Raw genomic sequence first — 18,387 nt, 5'->3', positions numbered from 1 at the left:
ATATATGACCAAAATGTACTCATTCTACCTGCACTTTTGAATTCTCACCAGCACTCTGTTGGACAGCTTACAAGTGACGGCACAGTTTATTTATTTATTTATTTATTTATTCAAAGGTACACACAACAGGTTGTAACTAAAAATGGTCCAAACATAAAAACAAAAGATCCTAATCTAAGTGACAACCCCTAATAGGTGTACACAGCAATACTATACCTAAATAAAATATACATTACACAAGATATACACAGAATTTTTAACATGAAGGCAGGCATAGTGCTGAATCGTATTATTTTATGCTCTTATATCGTCCTATATACGTCACCTGGTGGTTCATATGACCCATAATTTTTTTGAGCATGGGCCAGTAGTCTACTTGTCCTTATGAAAATATTTATAAATTACCTCAGATAATGTAACAAATAAAAAATAATTGGCACATGAATTTTTGGCTTTTACTAACTTATACCTAGACTTAGTAGGTATATATTACTATTTACAAAATTGAGGTAAAAAAGAGATCTTTATTCTTATTCAATAACTTACTAACTATAATATAAATCAAAAGTAACAGAAAGAAATAACATGATTCTTAATTTATGAAAAAGGAACATCTCAAAAATCAACACTTTTAGAAACGCGTATGTAAATATTTTTATAAAGGATTTGTTTCCCCTCAACAAATCGACACTGGAAATCAAAATATAAGTTTTAAAGCAAAAAAAAAAAGTACTCAATTATAAGTTTTTTTGTTTTTTTTTTTTTGTTTTTTTTTTTTTTTTTTGTTTTAGTTATAGGCATACTTATAAGTTATAATATATAAATGTAACAAATGAGTATTTACTCATATAAATACTTATAAAAATATGACTTATATTTTCAGGAATACCTGTAATGTAGTGAGAACTTTGTTTATTTAGTTGAACTAAATAGTTAATTTTTCGTAGACAAATATACAAATATAATAAATGAGTATTTGCTGATATAAATATTTATAAAAAAATAGTAATATCTAGGAATACCCATAATATAATAGGAACTTTATTAAAGGTATTTAATATTTAGTTAGTTAAACTAAATAGTTAATTTTTTGTAGACTTAAATATACAAACATAATAAATGAGTATTTTCTGATATAAATATGTATAAAAATATGAGTAATATTTAGGAATACCTATAATATAATAGATACTTTACTAAAGGTATTTATTTAGTTGAACTAAATAGTTAATTTTTTTGTAGACTTCAATATACAAATATAATAAATGAGTATTTACTGGTATAAATATTTATAAAAATATTAGTAGAAATACCTTTAATATAATAGGAAATTTATATAAGGTATTGATTTAGTTGAACTAAATAGTAATTTTTTCGTAGATTTGGCAGTAAATCTAGGCTCTCGACCATTTTTTAACAACAGGTATTGTAGAGTAAACAAAGCAAACATAGTTAACATAGCAAATAAACATATAAGCATAAGTAACAAAAAGTGTGTAAAAATATTTTTTATGTTAGTTTAAGGCACTTATGGTTTGTTTTTATTAGAAATCCGGACGACTAATTTAACGTCTATGTCGTTTGAGACGGGAGTTTTTTTCCGTATTAAGTCGAATAGATCAAGTTTTGTTATGAGGCCGTTCGCGCCATCCTTGCTCGGCGAGCCGGCAGGGAAGTTGGGTATGTGGCCGGTCCACGAGAACGACTCTCCAGTGCGTTTGTTGAATAAGGTCATCCTAGCCATTTGTTCCTTTGGCACCAGTAGGTCCAGCGATAATAACTAAAAAGATATTGAAAGTATATATGAAATGATGTTTACTTATATTGCTATCTAGCTTATGCCCGCGACTTCACCCGCACAAATTTTAAACCCCAATTTTGCCCCCATCAAATATTCAAACACCAAGGAGGTCCCAAGGATAGCTGGAAAAGTCATGGCTACGTAACATAACGGTCTGGACTGGGATTAAAACAGTCGGAAAACTATTCCGCTTAGCCATGGACAAGGAGAAGTTTAAACAACTCTCAAGGCAAGGAAGAGGCATACAAAAAAGAAGAAGAAGGCCATGCCTCGAGGCCCCTACCGCCGTCTTGACCGAGGTCACACGGAGAAGACTCCGCTGTTTCTTATGTGAGTGACGCACTTACCGAAAACGTGGCCATGAAGTAGTTAGGACGCTTATACTTGACGCTGAGCAGGTACAGTGTATCATCGTACTCTATCAAGTCGTGGTGCCAGACGTTACACCGCATTAGACTCTTGAGGGTATAGGTAGCTTTCCATTTCGTCTTGTCCGTCTTCTTTATGGAGCACGCGTGATCCTGGAGATAAAATAAATGTACACTGAACTGGAAGAGATCACTATAGTTATAAGGTCTCCATTTGTTTTTCTAAGTCTATTCTATATCTATACTAATATTATAAAGAGGAAACCTTTGTATTTTTGTATGTTTGTATTGAATAGGCTCAAAAACTACTGGACCGATTTCAAAATTTCTTTTACCATTACTTAATAATAAATAATTGTCGTTAAGGATGTTGCAATTTAAATAGCAACAGGTAAAATGTTGTAATTAAAAAAAAAACTCCTATCCCCTAGGAAGTTAGTATAGTCTCTCTCTGTTACGTAATCCCATACAAATGATAGAGGTAACAAGGGGTAATTAAACATTTATAACACCCCCTACAAGTGAAGGTTGCAGTAACTAGAAAAGAGCTGATAACTTTCAAACGGCTGAACCTACGATTATATTTATTATATTAGATTATAGCTAAGAACACTCTCGATCAAGCCACCTTTCAAACAAAAATAACTAAATTAAAATCGGTTCATTAGTTTAGGAGCTACGATGCCACAGACAGATACACACATACACACGTCTTTATAACACCCCTCTTTTTGGGTCGGGGCTTAAAAATCTCAGTGAGCGCTAACCATTTGAGAAACCAAACAATCACAAACGAAACTATGTTTTCTAATTGAATTTCGAATGTTTTTTGAAAACATTTTCGAATTAATTTCAATGTTTTTTGAAAACATGTTTATGACTGGTTGGTTTGTCAAAATGGTTAACACCCGCTGAGATTTTTGGTTCTCTTATTTGTATGGGATTGTGTCACTGAGAAAGCGCTATACTAATTTCTTTCCGCGGATAGGGACATTATGATGTTTGCGATTTCTCGCCTGAATTCACATTTAAAATACTTTAAATTGAATAATTTAATGGGGCCGCCTTTGCACCATCTAGTACAGTTTCTACTAATTTTTTCTGTATATAAAATATAATATATATGTATTTGTACTAGCCGATGCTCGCGGCTTCGCCCGCGTGGATTTAGGTTTTTCGAAATCCCGTGGGAACTCTTTGATTTTCCGGGATAAAAAGTAGCCTATCTCAATAAATAGTTTATTTGGATAAGGATAAGTATTTGACGATAATATGATCAATAAACATAGGCTAATAATTTTAATTACTTTTATTCTATGGAAAAGTGGTTATAATGGCTAAAATATAAATGTTTGGTTTATACTATCGCGGACTTTTTTGTAGGCATTATTGAGTTCTACAACTTTTCTACAGAAGTCAACCATACATCTCTAACCATTTAGGCAGCGTTCGCGAGAATCGTTAACGTACGGCAGTTTTTTCGACGCCTTACTCCACAATTTTCACTACCACGAAAAATCCTATCTATTTTCCAGGATAAAATATAGCCTATACGGATTCGGAAGAATCCCTCTAAGTAATAGTAAAAGAAATTTTGAAATCGGTCCAGTAGTTTTTGAGCCTATTCAATACAAACATACAAAAATACAAAAATACAAAGGTTTCCTCTTAATAATATTAGTATAGATATGTTTGTGTGTGCAATAGTTTTTCCAAATAAATTGAGAATTCATGCAATCAACCAGAGAGAAAGAAAATAAAACACTTACCTTTCGAATATGGCCATCTAGCAAAAGTATGGACCCGGCCCAACAGCATAATATGCATTCAGCTGGTTTGGACATACCAATACTCTCCATGTAGTCCTGTGGATAGAGAAATACTGCATTTTAACTATTAATACACAATAAGGATGACCAACCAACACTGAGCTATGCTGCGCTATGCTATTATTTATCGCTTTTCTTAGATTATAATGAAGGTACAAATAATCCAACAAGTTTGATACCTCTGACTTACTTTGTAAATGACCACAAGCTTTATTGGGTTCCGTACCTCAAAAGGAAAAACGGTACCCTTATAGGATTACTTTGCTTGCTGTCTGTCTGTCCGTGTGTCGTGTCTGCCAAGAAAACCTATAGGGCACTTCCCGTTGACCTAGAATCATGAAATTTGGCAGGTAGCATACATAGTCTTATAGCACAAGTAAAGGAATAAATCTGGAAACCGTGAATATGTGGTTACATCACAAAACAAAATTAAAATGTGTTCATGAACAAATAATAATTAATACCTATTTTAAATTTTCAAATTAAGATAACTATACCAAGTGGGGTATCATATGAAAGAGCTTCCACCTATACATTCTAAAACAGATTTTTATTTATATTTATGCATTAGTTTTAGATTTATCGTGCAAAATGTCTGAAAAATACCCGAGTACAGAACCCTCGGTGCGCGAGTCTGTCTCGCCGGCCGGTATTTTTAAGGTCTGGATCCGCGCCTGGATGAAAAATAGTGTAACAACACAGTACAACCAGAACAGTAGGTTAACTTCATACAAAGTGGCCGCCGCCGGTTTGAATGTATGCGTGAGCAGCGGGCGCCGTGTACGCACGGAAGTTTCACGCACACATTCGCATAGTCTCAACCGGCTCAATCGGCCGGCCGTACGGGCCGCGCCGCCATGCTAATCGCGCGCAATTGCGTATTACGTTGCACGCTCGCTCTTTTTTGTTTTGTTAATTATTGAATTATGGTACTGATCGAAATTTACTCATGGTACCACCCGATGATTTATTTATTTATTTATTGATAAGGTACACAAAACAGGATGTTACTAAAAAATGGTCCAAACATAAAAACAAAAGATCCTAATCTAAGTGACAACCCCAAATAGGTGTACACAGCAATACTATACCTAAATAAAATATACATTACACAAGATATACACAGAATTTTTAAAATGAAGGCTTAATACCAAATGCCAATGCCAATGACAATTTTTGTCGCCAATATCGAAAGGATGGAGCAGTTGTTTTATAATGAATTTAAAAAGGACCATATTAATATTAAAATCGGCTCGTCAATTTACGAACGTCTAAAAGAAGTAGAGTTCAAGATGCCATGCCCATGCTTCCCTAAAAGTTTTTTGCAAAAGTTATACGTTAGGATGAGAATTTATTTTACATTAACGGCGAACAATAAAGCGTTCCGAACATCTCGAAATCGGAGGAAATATTTTTCAGTAACAAATTTATAATTTTTAAAATTTGTCTTTTCTTTTTAAAACGTCTTTTATTTACACGCCATTTATGAATTGGTAAAACATTTCATTATTATTATTACGAAATTAAAAACCTAGTGCTGTCATTCATAATACGCAAATAATATTTAATTAAAAATAAAAGTGACAACCCTAGGCGTCAACGCAGGAGTAGGTAATTAACTCGCCGATCGGCCTTAGTTAGCCTACTATTCTGGTTGTACTGTGGTAACAACTTACTGAGTCGTGGCTGATGATCTGAAGCGCATTCTCGAACATCTCGGACAAGCTGTCAGTCGTAATCGGCATGTCACTTGACGAAGAGCTCAAATCTGATTGAATGAGATAATTGACAAAAAAAAGCTGCATTAAAAAAACACAGTCAAACACAATAGATAGCTATAATCCAAGAACTATAGTTAACTTAGAATATAACGCGTTTTGAATTATTATTTATTGCGTAAAGTCACCATACCTTTAAAGATTATGTTTTCTTCTCATACTTCTATATTTTATATTTAGAATTGTTCTCATGGAAGTAAACTTTGTTCTTTTCGACAAAAAAAAACTTCAGCCGGGGAAATTTAGAATTCTATAATTTCTAAATTTTCTCTGATCTGGTCTGGTGGGAGACTTCGGCCGTGGCTAGTCATCGCCCTACCGGCAAAGGCGTACCGCAAAGCTTAGCGTTCTGATACGATGCCGTTTAGAAACCAAAGGGGTTTGTGTTTGAGAAAAACTATCACACTCCTTCCAGGTTAGCCCGCTTCCATCTTAGACAACATCATCACTTAGCATCAGATGAGACTGCAGTCAAGGTCTAACTTGTGTCTGAATTTTAAAAAAAAAAGAGTTGATCACATAGAGAAACTCCAAGCAAATCTCTCTTCCTGTGAGACCCTGTATAGTGCAAACATTTTGAGTACGCACATCTGCTTTATGTGATAAATGACATGTCAAAAGTACGATCTCTCTCTCTTAATCGTACTTTAGCGCAATATGTGTGCGAGTGCGTTCTCAAAATGTATACATTATACCATTTTCCAAAAGTGGTCCAGGTGGACCCCCAGGGGTCTACGGGAAACTCGACAAGGGTCTACGTTAGCGTAACGAAAAAATGGGGGTTCCATACTAACTAACTAAAACGAGAAAAAAGTTTGGGAATTGATTGCGTCCTTTCATGCACTGACTGTACACGTACCTATCATTTTTAGATCGCATAGCTCCATGAACTCTAGCGGCACTGAAAACAAAAATTTATTTGCACTTAGAATCAGTACCAATAATGCTCGAAGTGTTCGAGACAAAGAAAATATCCTACTCTATCCCCTCTATACTCTATCCTCGGAAAGAAGTGGCGAATAGCGCTCTCTCTGTTACGTAATCCCATACAAATGACGGAAACAAGAACCTCAGTGGGCGTTAACCATTTTGCCAACCAGCCAATCAAAAGACAAATAATGTTTTCAAATTAAATTTCGAATTTGTTTTTGAAAAAATTTTTGAACTGAATTTTGAATGTATTTTGAAAACATGATTGTGATTGGTCGGTGACTCAAAATGGTTAGCACCCACTTAGGTTTTCGCTCTGTCATTGTCGCCGAAAGAGCGGCGCAGCCCAAAAGGAGGGTTGTGTGTTTGACCTATATGTATGTATGTCCGTTCCTATGTCCGCTCGTAACTACACGCTCACACACGCACGTACTCACGCACGCAATCACACACACACACCCACACACATGTTTTTGGTAAGGTCAATTGGTAATGGATACATTGGGATACACAAAAATGACTTAAAATACTTGTAAGTAACTCAAGTTTAGTGCTTGTAGCAAGGGGAAATCAAAAACCGGGAACATGCTAAAGAGAAGATACCACATCAGATACAGCTATAAGATATCATTTCTCTAAACTAAATTTAGAGTATCTGCATCATTTTCTTTTTGATATTGCTAAAAAAGGACGGAAAATGAATTTATAATTAAGACTAAATACATAGTCCCACTCTACAAATTTACTACACTTATGACTGGCACCGAAAGTCACTAGGTTTGAAGTTTTTTTTTGACTGTCCTTTTCTTATTACATTGGTGAGAAAAAGATGCGAATATTCTAAAATTGAGTTGCCATTAGAATCAGTACTATTGCACAAGTATCTTGCATACAAGGTACAAGACGTATGACTAAAGTTGCATGTAGCTTGATTACCTGAGTAGTGGAAACGTAAACTTGCAACCTGTGTTGGCTTTGAACTTGTAAGCAAAAGCTGTCGTTTGCGTGCAAGTTTTATGCAGAAACTAGATGATGGCGCGACTTCGTCCGCATGGACTTAGGTTGTTAAGAATCCCGTGGCAACTCTTTGATTTTGGGGGATAGAATGTATCCTATGTCCTTCCACAAGCTATCTCTGTGCCTATAAATCGGTTAAACTGTTGGGTTGGAAAAAGCTAGCAGACAGACACACTTTCGCATTTATATAATTAAGTATGGATTATAGAACAGTATGGAATTGCGGTTCCAGCTCTGGCACAAACACTTGCAAGTAAAACCTTGCACGTCACCCCCGACGAGTAATAACTTGCACGCAAATGTGACGTCACACCTGTATACAAGAACTTGCACAATGTAATCGCGGCTTAACACCCGTATTCACAATGTAGTAATGACTGGCAAAAGCCCTTCACTCAGCGATAATATAAATCCTCTTTACTCCCTATCTCGTGGGAACTTTTTTTAATAGCCGATAAACGAGCAGGCGGGTCGCCTGATGTTAAGTGGTTACCGTCCTTGAAAATTAGCGCTTTAGCATTAAAAGCTAAAGCGTCACCGTCCTTTCAGAAATTTGTTGATCCGCCCCTTGAATGTTGTGATCTTAAATTTCAGCTTTCCGACGCTCAATCCGAACCCTTGGGACATTCCAAGGGTTCATATTGATTGTAAATACGGGTGTAAGCACAGTTATAACTAATCAGTGTTGGTGACTTACAAGTAACATCCGAAGCACCGTCAGCGGACCCCGCCGAGTCTGGCATGACACTTGACGAAGAGCTCAAATCTGATTGGATGAGATCTATGATTAAAAAAAAACTGCATTAAAAAAACACAGTCAAACACAATAGATAGCTATAATCCAAGAACTATAGTTAACTTATAACGCGTTTTGAATTATTATTTATTGTGTAAAGTCACCATACCTTTAAAGATTATGTTTTCTTCTCATACTTCTATATTTTATATTTAGAATTGTTCTCATGGAATTAAACTTTTGTTCTTTTCGAGAAAAAAAAAACTTCAGCCGGGGAAATTTGGAATTCTATAATTTCTAAATTTTCTCTGATCTGGTCTGGTGGGATACTTCGGCCGTGGCTAGTCACCGCCCTACCGGCAAAGGCGTACCGCAAAGCGATTTAGCGTTCCGATACGATGCCGTTCAGAAACCAAAGGGGTTTGTGTTTGAGAAAAACTGTCATACCCCTTCCAGGTTAGCCCGCTTCCATCTTAGACAACATCATCACTTACCATCAGATGAGACTGCAGTCAAGGTCTAACTTGTGTCTGAATTTAAAAAAAAAGAGTTGATCACATAGTTTGGTGTTTCTCTATACCTGCATAGTGCAAACACCCTGTATAGTGCAAACATTTTGAGTACGCACATCTGCTTTATGTGATAAATGACATGTCAAAAGTACGATCTCTCTTTCTTAATCGTACTTTAGCGCAATATGTGTGCGAGTGCGTTCTCAAAATGTATACATTATACCATTTTCCAAAAGTGGTCCAGGTGGACCCCCAGGGGTCTACGGGAAACTCGACAAGGGTCTACGTTAGCGTAACAAAAAAATGGGGGTTCCATACTAACTAACTAAAACGAGAAAAAAGTTTGGGAACCTCTGCACTATACAATCAAAGCAAGTATCTTTGGCACCATCTTGATTGCGTCCTTTCATGCAGTGACTGTACACCTACCTAACATTTTTAGATCGCATAGCTCCAAGACCGGTAGCGGCGCTGAAAACAAAAATTTATCTGCACTTAGAATCAGTACCAATAATGCTCGAAGTGTTCGAGACAAAGAAAATATCCTAGACTCTACCCTCGGCAAGAAGTAGCGAATAGCGCTCTCTCTGTTACGTAATCCCATACAAATGACGGAAACAAGAATCTCAGTGGGCGTTAACCATTTTGCCAACCAACCAATCAAAAGACAAATAATGTTTTCAAATTAAATTTCGAATTTGTTTTTGAAAACATTTTTGAACTGAATTTTGAATGTATTTTAAAAACATGATTGTGATTGGTCGGTGACTCAAAATGGTTAGCGCCCACTTAGGTTTTCGCTCTGTCATTGTCGCCGAAAGAGCGGCGCAGCCCAAAAGGAGGGTTGTGTGTTTGACCTATATGTATGTATGTCCGTTCCTATGTCCGCTCGTAACTACACGCTCACACACGCACGTACTCACGCACGCAATCACACACACACACCCACACACATGTTTTTGGTAAGGTCAATTGGTAATGGATACATTGGGATACACAAAAATGACTTAAAATACTTGTAAGTAACTCAAGTTTAGTGCTTGTAGCAAGGGGAAATCAAAAACCGGGAACATGCTAAAGAGAAGATACCACATCAGATACAGCTATAAGATATCATTTCTCTAAACTAAATTTAGAGTATCTGCTTTATTTTCTTTTTGATATTGCTAAAAAAGGACGGAAAATGAATTTTTAATTAAGACTAAATACATAGTGCCACTCTACAAATTTACTACACTTATGACTGGCACCGAAAGTCACTAGGTTTGAACGTTTTTTTTGACTGTCCTTTTCTTATTACATTGGTGAGAAAAAGATGCGAATATTCTAAAATTTAGTTGCCATTAGAATCAGTACTATTGCACAAGTATCTTGCATACAAGGTACAAGACGTATGACTAAAGTTGCATGTAGCTTGATTACCTGAGTAGTGGAAACGTAAACTTGCAACCTGTGTTGGCTTTGAACTTGTAAGCAAAAGCTGTCGTTTGCGTGCAAGTTTTATGCAGAAACTAGATGATGGCGCGACTTCGTCCGCATGGACTTAGGTTGTTAAGAATCCCGTGGCAACTCTTTGATTATGGGGGATAGAATGTATCCTATGTCCTTCCACAAGCTATCTCTGTGCCTATAAATCGGTTAAACTGTTGGGTTGGAAAAAGCTAGCAGACAGACACACATTCGCATTTATATAATTAAGTATGGATTATAGAACAGTATGGAATTGCGGTTCAAGCTCTGGCACAAACACTTGCAAGTAAAACCTTGCACGTCACCCCCGACGAGTAATAACTTGCACGCAAATGTGACGTCACACCTGTATACAAGAACTTGCACAATGTAATCGCGGCTTAACACCCGTATTCACAATGTAGTAATGACTGGCAAAAGCCCTTCACTCAGCGATAATATAAATCCTCTTTACTCCCTATCTCGTGGGAACTTTTTTTAATAGCCGATAAACGAGCAGGCGGGTCGCCTGATGTTAAGTGGTTACCGTCCTTGAAAATTAGCGCTTTAGCATTAAAAGCTAAAGCGTCACCGTCCTTTCAGAAATTTGTTGATCCGCCCCTTGAATGTTGTGATCTTAAATTTCAGCTTTCCGACGCTCAATCCGAACCCTTGGGACATTCCAAGGGTTCATATTGATTGTAAATACGGGTGTAAGCACAGTTATAACTAATCACTGATTGTGACTTACAAGTAACATCAAAAGCACCACCAGTGGGCCCCGCCGAGTCTGGGAGCGCGGTGCTGCGAGCCACACATGCAAGCAAAGGGCGCGCAAGCGGACCACACGGCAACGTGCACGTGAACGTTAATGCCAAGCCAACGTGGTCGTGAAAGCAAAGAAACATGTCCAAAAAATACCCAGCGTCGATTAAGACACAGTACCCGACAGAAAAGATTGTTACACATCGAGCTTAGAAACAGATAGCTTCCGTTTCGTAGAGTGTTGTCTCTCTCGTTGAGACTGACAAGTCAATGGCAACAAAGTGACAGAAGCGAAAATACGAAGCCGAAGCTATTGTTGATCTCTGTTGATACTGTCGATTACACCTGTAAGTTTGACTCACGTAAGTAGCTTATGTAATTCATTGACAATAAATTTACTAATGTAAAGTACTTAATATTACGTGAGTAAAACTTACAGGTGTAATCGCTTACGAAGATATTAGGAACAGTAGCTAAAGCTCGATGTTGTAATCTTTCTTGCCGGGTACTGTATTTTATGCAAATTCGAAAAGGGTAACCTAACCCATGGAATTACTGTCGTTGTTATAAACTTTTACGATGAGACCAACTTTTACTAAGTCAAGGTTATTATTATATAATGGAGAGATAAATCGACTTTTGGCTTAGTTTTAGATAAAGAGCAACAAATAATAGAATAATAGCTTAGTAAGGTGAACCGAATAAGAGGTGTAACCTCAGTGACAAAATAGCATGGAAGCATTAGGCATTGCAATCAGCTGTACTCAAAATCTTGACTCAAGATTCTTGAGTCTTGACATAGGATAAGCGTCACTGGATAAATCGAATTTGAATTTATTCATGAAAAATCTTTGGTACAAAGTGTATAGGCCGGAATATTTGTTCCACAAAATTTAAAATTTGGTCCCATAGTAAAAATTGTTTATAATGATGAGTATAATAAATCCATTTCAGGTTAGATCCCCTTTTCGACTGACTTTTTATGTGGAGTTTAAAGAAAAGTTCACAAATATGTACGTTGAGGTTTTTTTAAATGAATTCTGTGAAGTAGGCATTATGCATTAAATAAAGTGTGTGAAATTTCAGGCTTCTTGTTATTAGCACAAAATAAAAAGAAAATGTAAACATATACACAAGTAAAGCAAATAAAAATTAACGTGGACTATTTTAAAATAAGTAACAAGCCTAAAATCTCCCACCAGAATAACAAGGTAGTTTTAATTCAGAAGAAATAAGTTCCAAATATGTTCCAAATGTGGTTGAAGACAATTTGGGATGGTGCCTATGTCAAAAATAAATTATTTCTTAGTAATTAATTAGTAAATGGAGGGCCTTCCAAAACTCGTAAATTTAAAATTATCGATTTAACTAAAAAGTTCGACAAAAAGAAGTCGATGTTATGACATCATCCACACTAATATTATAAATGCGAAAGTGTGTCTGTCTGTCTGCTACGTTTTCACAGCCCAACCGCTGAACCGATTTTAATGAAAGGTACAGACTTGGGATACATCCCGGGGAAGGACATAGGCTACTTTTTATCCCGGAAAATCAAAGGGTTCCTATAGATTAAAAAAAATCGAAATCGACGCGGGTGAGGCCGCGGGCATCTCCTAGTATCTATATATATCATACAATTCCCATACTAAGCGAGCGTTTTGATGTTTGATAAAAAGTTGCTGATTTGACTAGTAGGCACCATTCCTATCAGAGCAGAAAGTCTCGGACGAAACTCCACTAGAATATTATGTTATGTTACATATCTGTGCGAACAAAACGCTGAAGAGAATTTTGGCCCACGGAATCCCGCACGTCCCTGGTCTAAGCTTATGCGAGAATCCAACTCGGGTCATCATGTTAGTGATGCGCCATGAAGCCAGAAATATTGTTTCATTTAAAAGGTGGTTTAAAGCAAAGCTTAGATTTAGACCAAAATATTCATGATAACTTAATACTTTGAAAATGTATTGGCCAAAAAGTAAGAAATGATTTTACATCATATTCGTCATTAATACGTCATGGTGTCCTTCAAGGTACTTTATAGGTCCCATTATATTCCTTTTTTAAATCAATCGTCAAATGGAAATGATTTGTTAAATAATTATAAGTCAATTCACATATCACCGTAACGTGCCAAGGACCTGATTAATCAAAAATTAAATTTGGTTATTTTATAGGACTTCACAACAAATCACAGTATATACACAAGGCAAATAATTTTGACTGTAATTAAAAATTTCCTCGAATATAAGATAGAAAATGAAATAATCGGAAGGAGAATCAAGGTTATTGACACATCTCAAACCATCTAATTACCCTTGATAGAACATCGAAACATTATAAAGACAGAGTACAATTGCATGTAAAGCTGATTTTTGGAGTGGCATGCTGCTGAGAGCTTTTACAAGGGGGTCCTTTGTTCTCGCTGCTGAAATAAGAAACAGTGAAGATATAGAGTGGCGGGAAATGCTTGGATGTGACAGGTTGGGGACCGGGTGTGGTGGCGCTCATCCTATCCTAATAATAAGGCCTATATCCAACAGTGAACGTTCACAGGCTGATAATGACAAATCACGGTCCGGCTACGTCCCTGTCACGGTACGGTTCTGCGTAAATAGCTTTAGGCTCCGCGCAAACGGGCCACCGACCACAGTCACCGGTGGCTGGCGACAAGTAGTTTAGACTTTAGATGACTTTTAACAAGTTTTGTATAGAATAGCCGAACACGTGTAGCGAGGGGCGTCCACTCGCGACTCAGGTTGAAATCTACAGAGCACACTTTGACTTTACTTAGACAGTTTCAAGTTTCAGTTAAAACAAGACAGATTTATGCCAGTGGTATAACGCTATCTCGTTTTAACTATCCTAAGTCTGAGCAAAGTCAAAAGTGCGCTCTATAGATTTCCTAGACCAGAGAGTTAGTGTCCGCCATATAACACCGGTGGTGGCCACTCGCTACATAAGAAGTGTTACAAATAGATGGACCACCTTGGGTGGCTGTTGTCGATGGTCCGTTTGGATATTAAGATTCACTAAAACACTTTAAAAAGGTAGGAACTTACGCAGTAGGAACAGTTTGCACAGTGAAATCAAGGCTGGTGTTGTTAACATTGCTTTGCTGAAGTGGCGTTTTTGTTTGCATATTGAACAGAGGTTCCGGCGACGTGTCGATGGTGCTGCGGTCCACGTGTGTTGGATCACTTGGTACTGAAACAGAAGATAAGAAAATAATCTATGTACAAAGACGTCTGATGATCATTTCTGTCATTTGTGTTTTGTGGTGCAATAAAGTATATACATACATACCGATCTATCAACACACAGCCTAAACCGCTGGGGTCAGAAACATGAAAGACAGTAGGTTCCTGTTATTTAAATTAATATTAACTTTATAACGTAAGAACCCACCAAGTAAAGCTTTTTGGAATCTCAACGCCTAGGGGTTAAATATGGGATGGAAGTTTGTATACAAGTCAATCAAAAGTACATCAATTTTTTACATCTATGAAAATTGGTATTTAAGCTTTCGTTTAGAATAAAAAATACGTATTTCACGATTTTTGAAACTTTTACTCCCAAGAGGGTTAAGTTTGTATGAAAGTCTGTCATTTTTTAAGTTATTTCCGAAAAATAAGAATATGGCGGAGTGTTCACTGTGCCAAAAGTTTTCAAACCCTATTTCAATAAAGTATTAACTTACCATTATAAAGAGTCTCTGAACCGCCTTGTACCTTACGCCTTGCACCGGCTTGTACCTTACGCCTTGCACCGCCTTGTATGGGCTGTGTAGGATCTCTCATATAGCTGAACTGCTGGAAATCATCACATGTTTTGGGCAACGGTACATTCCTCTGATCTGCTTTTCTTTTCAACTGCTTTTTTTGTGGCTTTTCATAATCTACTAGTTGGATATCAGATGCAGAATCTTTAGTGCCTGTACTTATGTTTATGGGATTGATACCTGAAATTCAATCAAATCTAAAACAAGATAGTTCTGAAAACCTCAACTTTTATTGTAACATCCATACTTCCATAGCGTAATATTATAAATGCAATAGTACCTGTGTCTGTCTGTTTGCTAGCTTTTCATGGCCCAACAGTTTAACAGATTTCGATGTTTGCTTACATCCCAGGGACAGACATAGGCTACTTTTTATACCAGAAAAACAAGAGTCCCCATGGGATTCTTAAATGCTCATGCGTTTAACCAAATTATATGAAATTTTATATAGACTAGAGGTAGCTTGCGTCCCAGAAATTGACAAAGGCTTAAGGGTAATTAAGAATTCCCAGGGATTTTGAAAACCTAAATCCACAAAATGCAGTTGCAGGCAAAAGCTATTATTAAATACATTTTTACCTGTTACATCAGGATATTTAATGATATTGGAACAATTGTTGTTATCATCTGTATTTGGCAAATCCTCGGATATGTTCACATCCATTTTATCCTGTAAAGTTATTTCCGGACTTTTTGTGTTGTAGTTATTTTTCTTTGGAGATATTGTGTTACGTTTTTGTATCACTGCATTGATTTGTGTGTAACTACTACACCTCTATGTATGCTGATATTTTTGGTACTCAGGATTCTGGGTAACTGGGCGGGATATATTCTTTGATGTTTCGCTGGCACAATAGCTTGGGCGGGTTCCTAGTCAAGTGTAAATAAAAATAAGAAGATTAAATCACCGCTGCCATGTGGAAAGTAGCTTATGTTTTAGTAGTAGACAGGTTTTCGCTTCCTGCACCAAGATCTGACTTTGGCCAACTTATATCTCAGATGTTTCCCTTCAAAAAACATATCTCCGACAAGTTAGAAGAGTGTGCTCTGCATCGAAACCACAATTAACTTCAAGTTACTTCATCACATATTTACAGGGATATAAAATTGTAAAATGATTGACATTGTAAATAGTCCACTATGGAAAACTTGATTACTTACTATTTTGATAATTTGGTAATATTCACTGGAAAGAGGTTAATTATTTGCACTGTACTTTATGTAATTTCTGTAGTAATATTGTAGTTTAGTAATAGTGCTTACATAGTAGAGCCAGAAGGGAACATTCATACTGCCTGGCCCAAGTGATAATATGCCTTGGTTTTTAAATGGACCAGGGGTCATCTGGCATTATTAATATAATCTGGTCTAAGTCCAGTTTAAGAAATTAGTTCTAGTAACGACTATTCTCACAAATTAGTCGATACTAGAATTAATTTCTTAAACTGGACCTTTTCAAGTAAAGATTTTTATATAAACCTGTGAAGATGATACTACCATAGACGCAATTAAAATACCATAAGCCTACGTTGCCGTATTAGTTTACAAATTGTGAAAAACCAAATTAAATTAGAATTTCGCGGGCAGGCCTGTCTCATGCCCCTTAAGTATGAAATTTCTAAGCACGTGCAAAGAACTTTCATCGAAAAATTATTAACAAAATGTACTTATCATGATCTATGATCCCAATACCCTCATGTATTGAAAAATATATTATGTACTTATAGCCTTAAGGTATTCGTAAGTTTGTGGCTTAACTATTATTTAAAACATACGTACCAGTATCCTTATAAGTCCAGTCTGAGAATTTCGTTTCAACTCGAAAATTCAAACAAAGCAATGTAACTGGTAAAAATAATAATTTTATTAGAAACCACGTGCCGCGTGCGGCTATGTACTCTGTGTCTGTGACAGCAATTAGCATGGAGACCCGGCCCAGTGTTCCAACTCTCAATTTTTTTCCCCCCAAAGCTTAAATGAAAAACCCCTTAAATCATGACAATTACATGAAAAGCCCACTAAAAAGAAATATTAAAACAAATATAAATAATAAATTAAAATACATAGTTAATTTTCAGTTGATAATAACCAATAATAATTAGTAAATAATAAATTAATAATTATTTATTAGTTAATAAATTTGGATCTGTTTCCTAAATCTGTGTGAAATTTTGACTGTACTTCTTTTTTCTTTAGGCATAATTAACAAATTGTTTGTTGACACAGCAGTAACTACAATAGTAAATTTAAATCAAATAAGTGAATAAAATCAACGTATTTCCAGCAAGCATAGTCAACGTAGCCATCAGTCATCACAGAGTAGTTGTATTAAAGGTTACTAGAATCGGGTGAGTATATTTTTGGTAACCTTGATTATAATATATTACGTGTTTAAATTACTGATGGTAAGCACTATGGCGACACTTGTTTTTCATTCAATTCCGCACAGTATTAAGGAATCATATTACATATACATTATACACATTATATACATTACACATATACATTATACATTGCTCGCTCGCCGATTTGCTCGGTGCTCTGAGGATGTTAAAGTTACATTGTTTAAAGCTTATTGTATGAGTTTTTATACTTCACAACTATGGATCAATTACACCAAAAGATCTTTTAACATCCTCAGGGTACAGTATAATGATGCCCTTCGCATTTTATTAAAAATGCCAAGGTATTGTAGTGCGTCGGGCATGTTCGCCGACGCTGGAGTCCCGGACTACTACGCCATTATACGAAATAGAATTGCGGGTTTCTGGGAAACAGTCCGCAATTCTAAAAATAAGATGCTTAAAGTCGTCGCTCAGGCGTCCCCTGACAATGTGTTCTATAAACACTGGCTACGGGTACACCAGATCCCTAACGTAAAATGACTAACTATTTCATTTTAAACTATTTTAATTTTTATATTATATTTTGTATTTTTTACTGTTTATATGGGTCCCTAACCTGCAATAAAACGATTTTATTTATTTATTTTATTTTATTATTAGATGTCGCTAAGCAGGTCATCAAATAAATACCTACGATTGGCTAAATCAAATATTACTCCAGGTCCTAATTTTTATACCTCCATTTTTCTTATTAAAAAAAAAAAGAAAATAATGTAAGATGTCAAAAAATCCCTAAAAATATATCACCCCTAAAAAAATCCCACCTCACTTATTTACCCCCTAAAGGGGGGAAAACCTCTAAGTTGGGAAAACTGCTCCGGCCTCCGAGCCACCCAGACAAAGTGTTCCCACTCACGATGTTGGTTTTACCATGGTTTTATCCTAGTTTTTTGTACGAGTTAGCATGTAAAAAGTACTCTGTAGAGTTAGCCTTAAAGTCGTCATGGGTCCCTTTTCTAGCCCTTTAGAGCTTTTTCCCTATTAGAAACCAAATAAAATTTGAAGTTTGCGGGCAG

The 18,387-nt window shown here is 36.2% G+C and overlaps 1 protein-coding gene across 4 annotated transcripts; it reads right to left on the bottom strand.

The window, feature by feature from the left end:
* Positions 1-253: 253 nt before the first annotated feature.
* On the bottom strand, positions 254-16,881 carry LOC123880622. 4 transcript variants are annotated; one of them, XM_045928828.1, is made up of 12 exons: positions 16,746-16,881; positions 15,546-15,836; positions 14,886-15,146; positions 14,248-14,392; positions 11,172-11,224; positions 9,401-9,442; positions 8,421-8,504; positions 6,636-6,677; positions 5,675-5,766; positions 3,939-4,034; positions 2,149-2,322; positions 254-1,780 (listed from the first exon to the last, which is right to left on the bottom strand). In XM_045928828.1, exons 2-12 carry the CDS (start codon positions 15,628-15,630, stop codon positions 1,529-1,531), a joined length of 1,326 nt encoding a protein of 441 aa, XP_045784784.1. In that variant the 5' UTR covers positions 15,631-15,836; positions 16,746-16,881; the 3' UTR covers positions 254-1,528. The 4 variants fall into 4 exon arrangements, with proteins under 4 accessions (XP_045784784.1, XP_045784785.1, XP_045784786.1 ...); XM_045928829.1 differs by lacking the exon at positions 6,636-6,677; XM_045928830.1 differs by lacking the exon at positions 8,421-8,504.
* Positions 16,882-18,387: the final 1,506 nt, after the last annotated feature.

Source organism: Maniola jurtina, chromosome Z (assembly GCF_905333055.1).
Source record: "Maniola jurtina chromosome Z, ilManJurt1.1, whole genome shotgun sequence".
NCBI classification, from domain to species: domain Eukaryota; kingdom Metazoa; phylum Arthropoda; class Insecta; order Lepidoptera; family Nymphalidae; genus Maniola; species Maniola jurtina.
The sequence above is the reverse complement of the archived record's forward strand: the minus strand, read 5'-3'. Positions and strand labels throughout refer to the sequence as shown.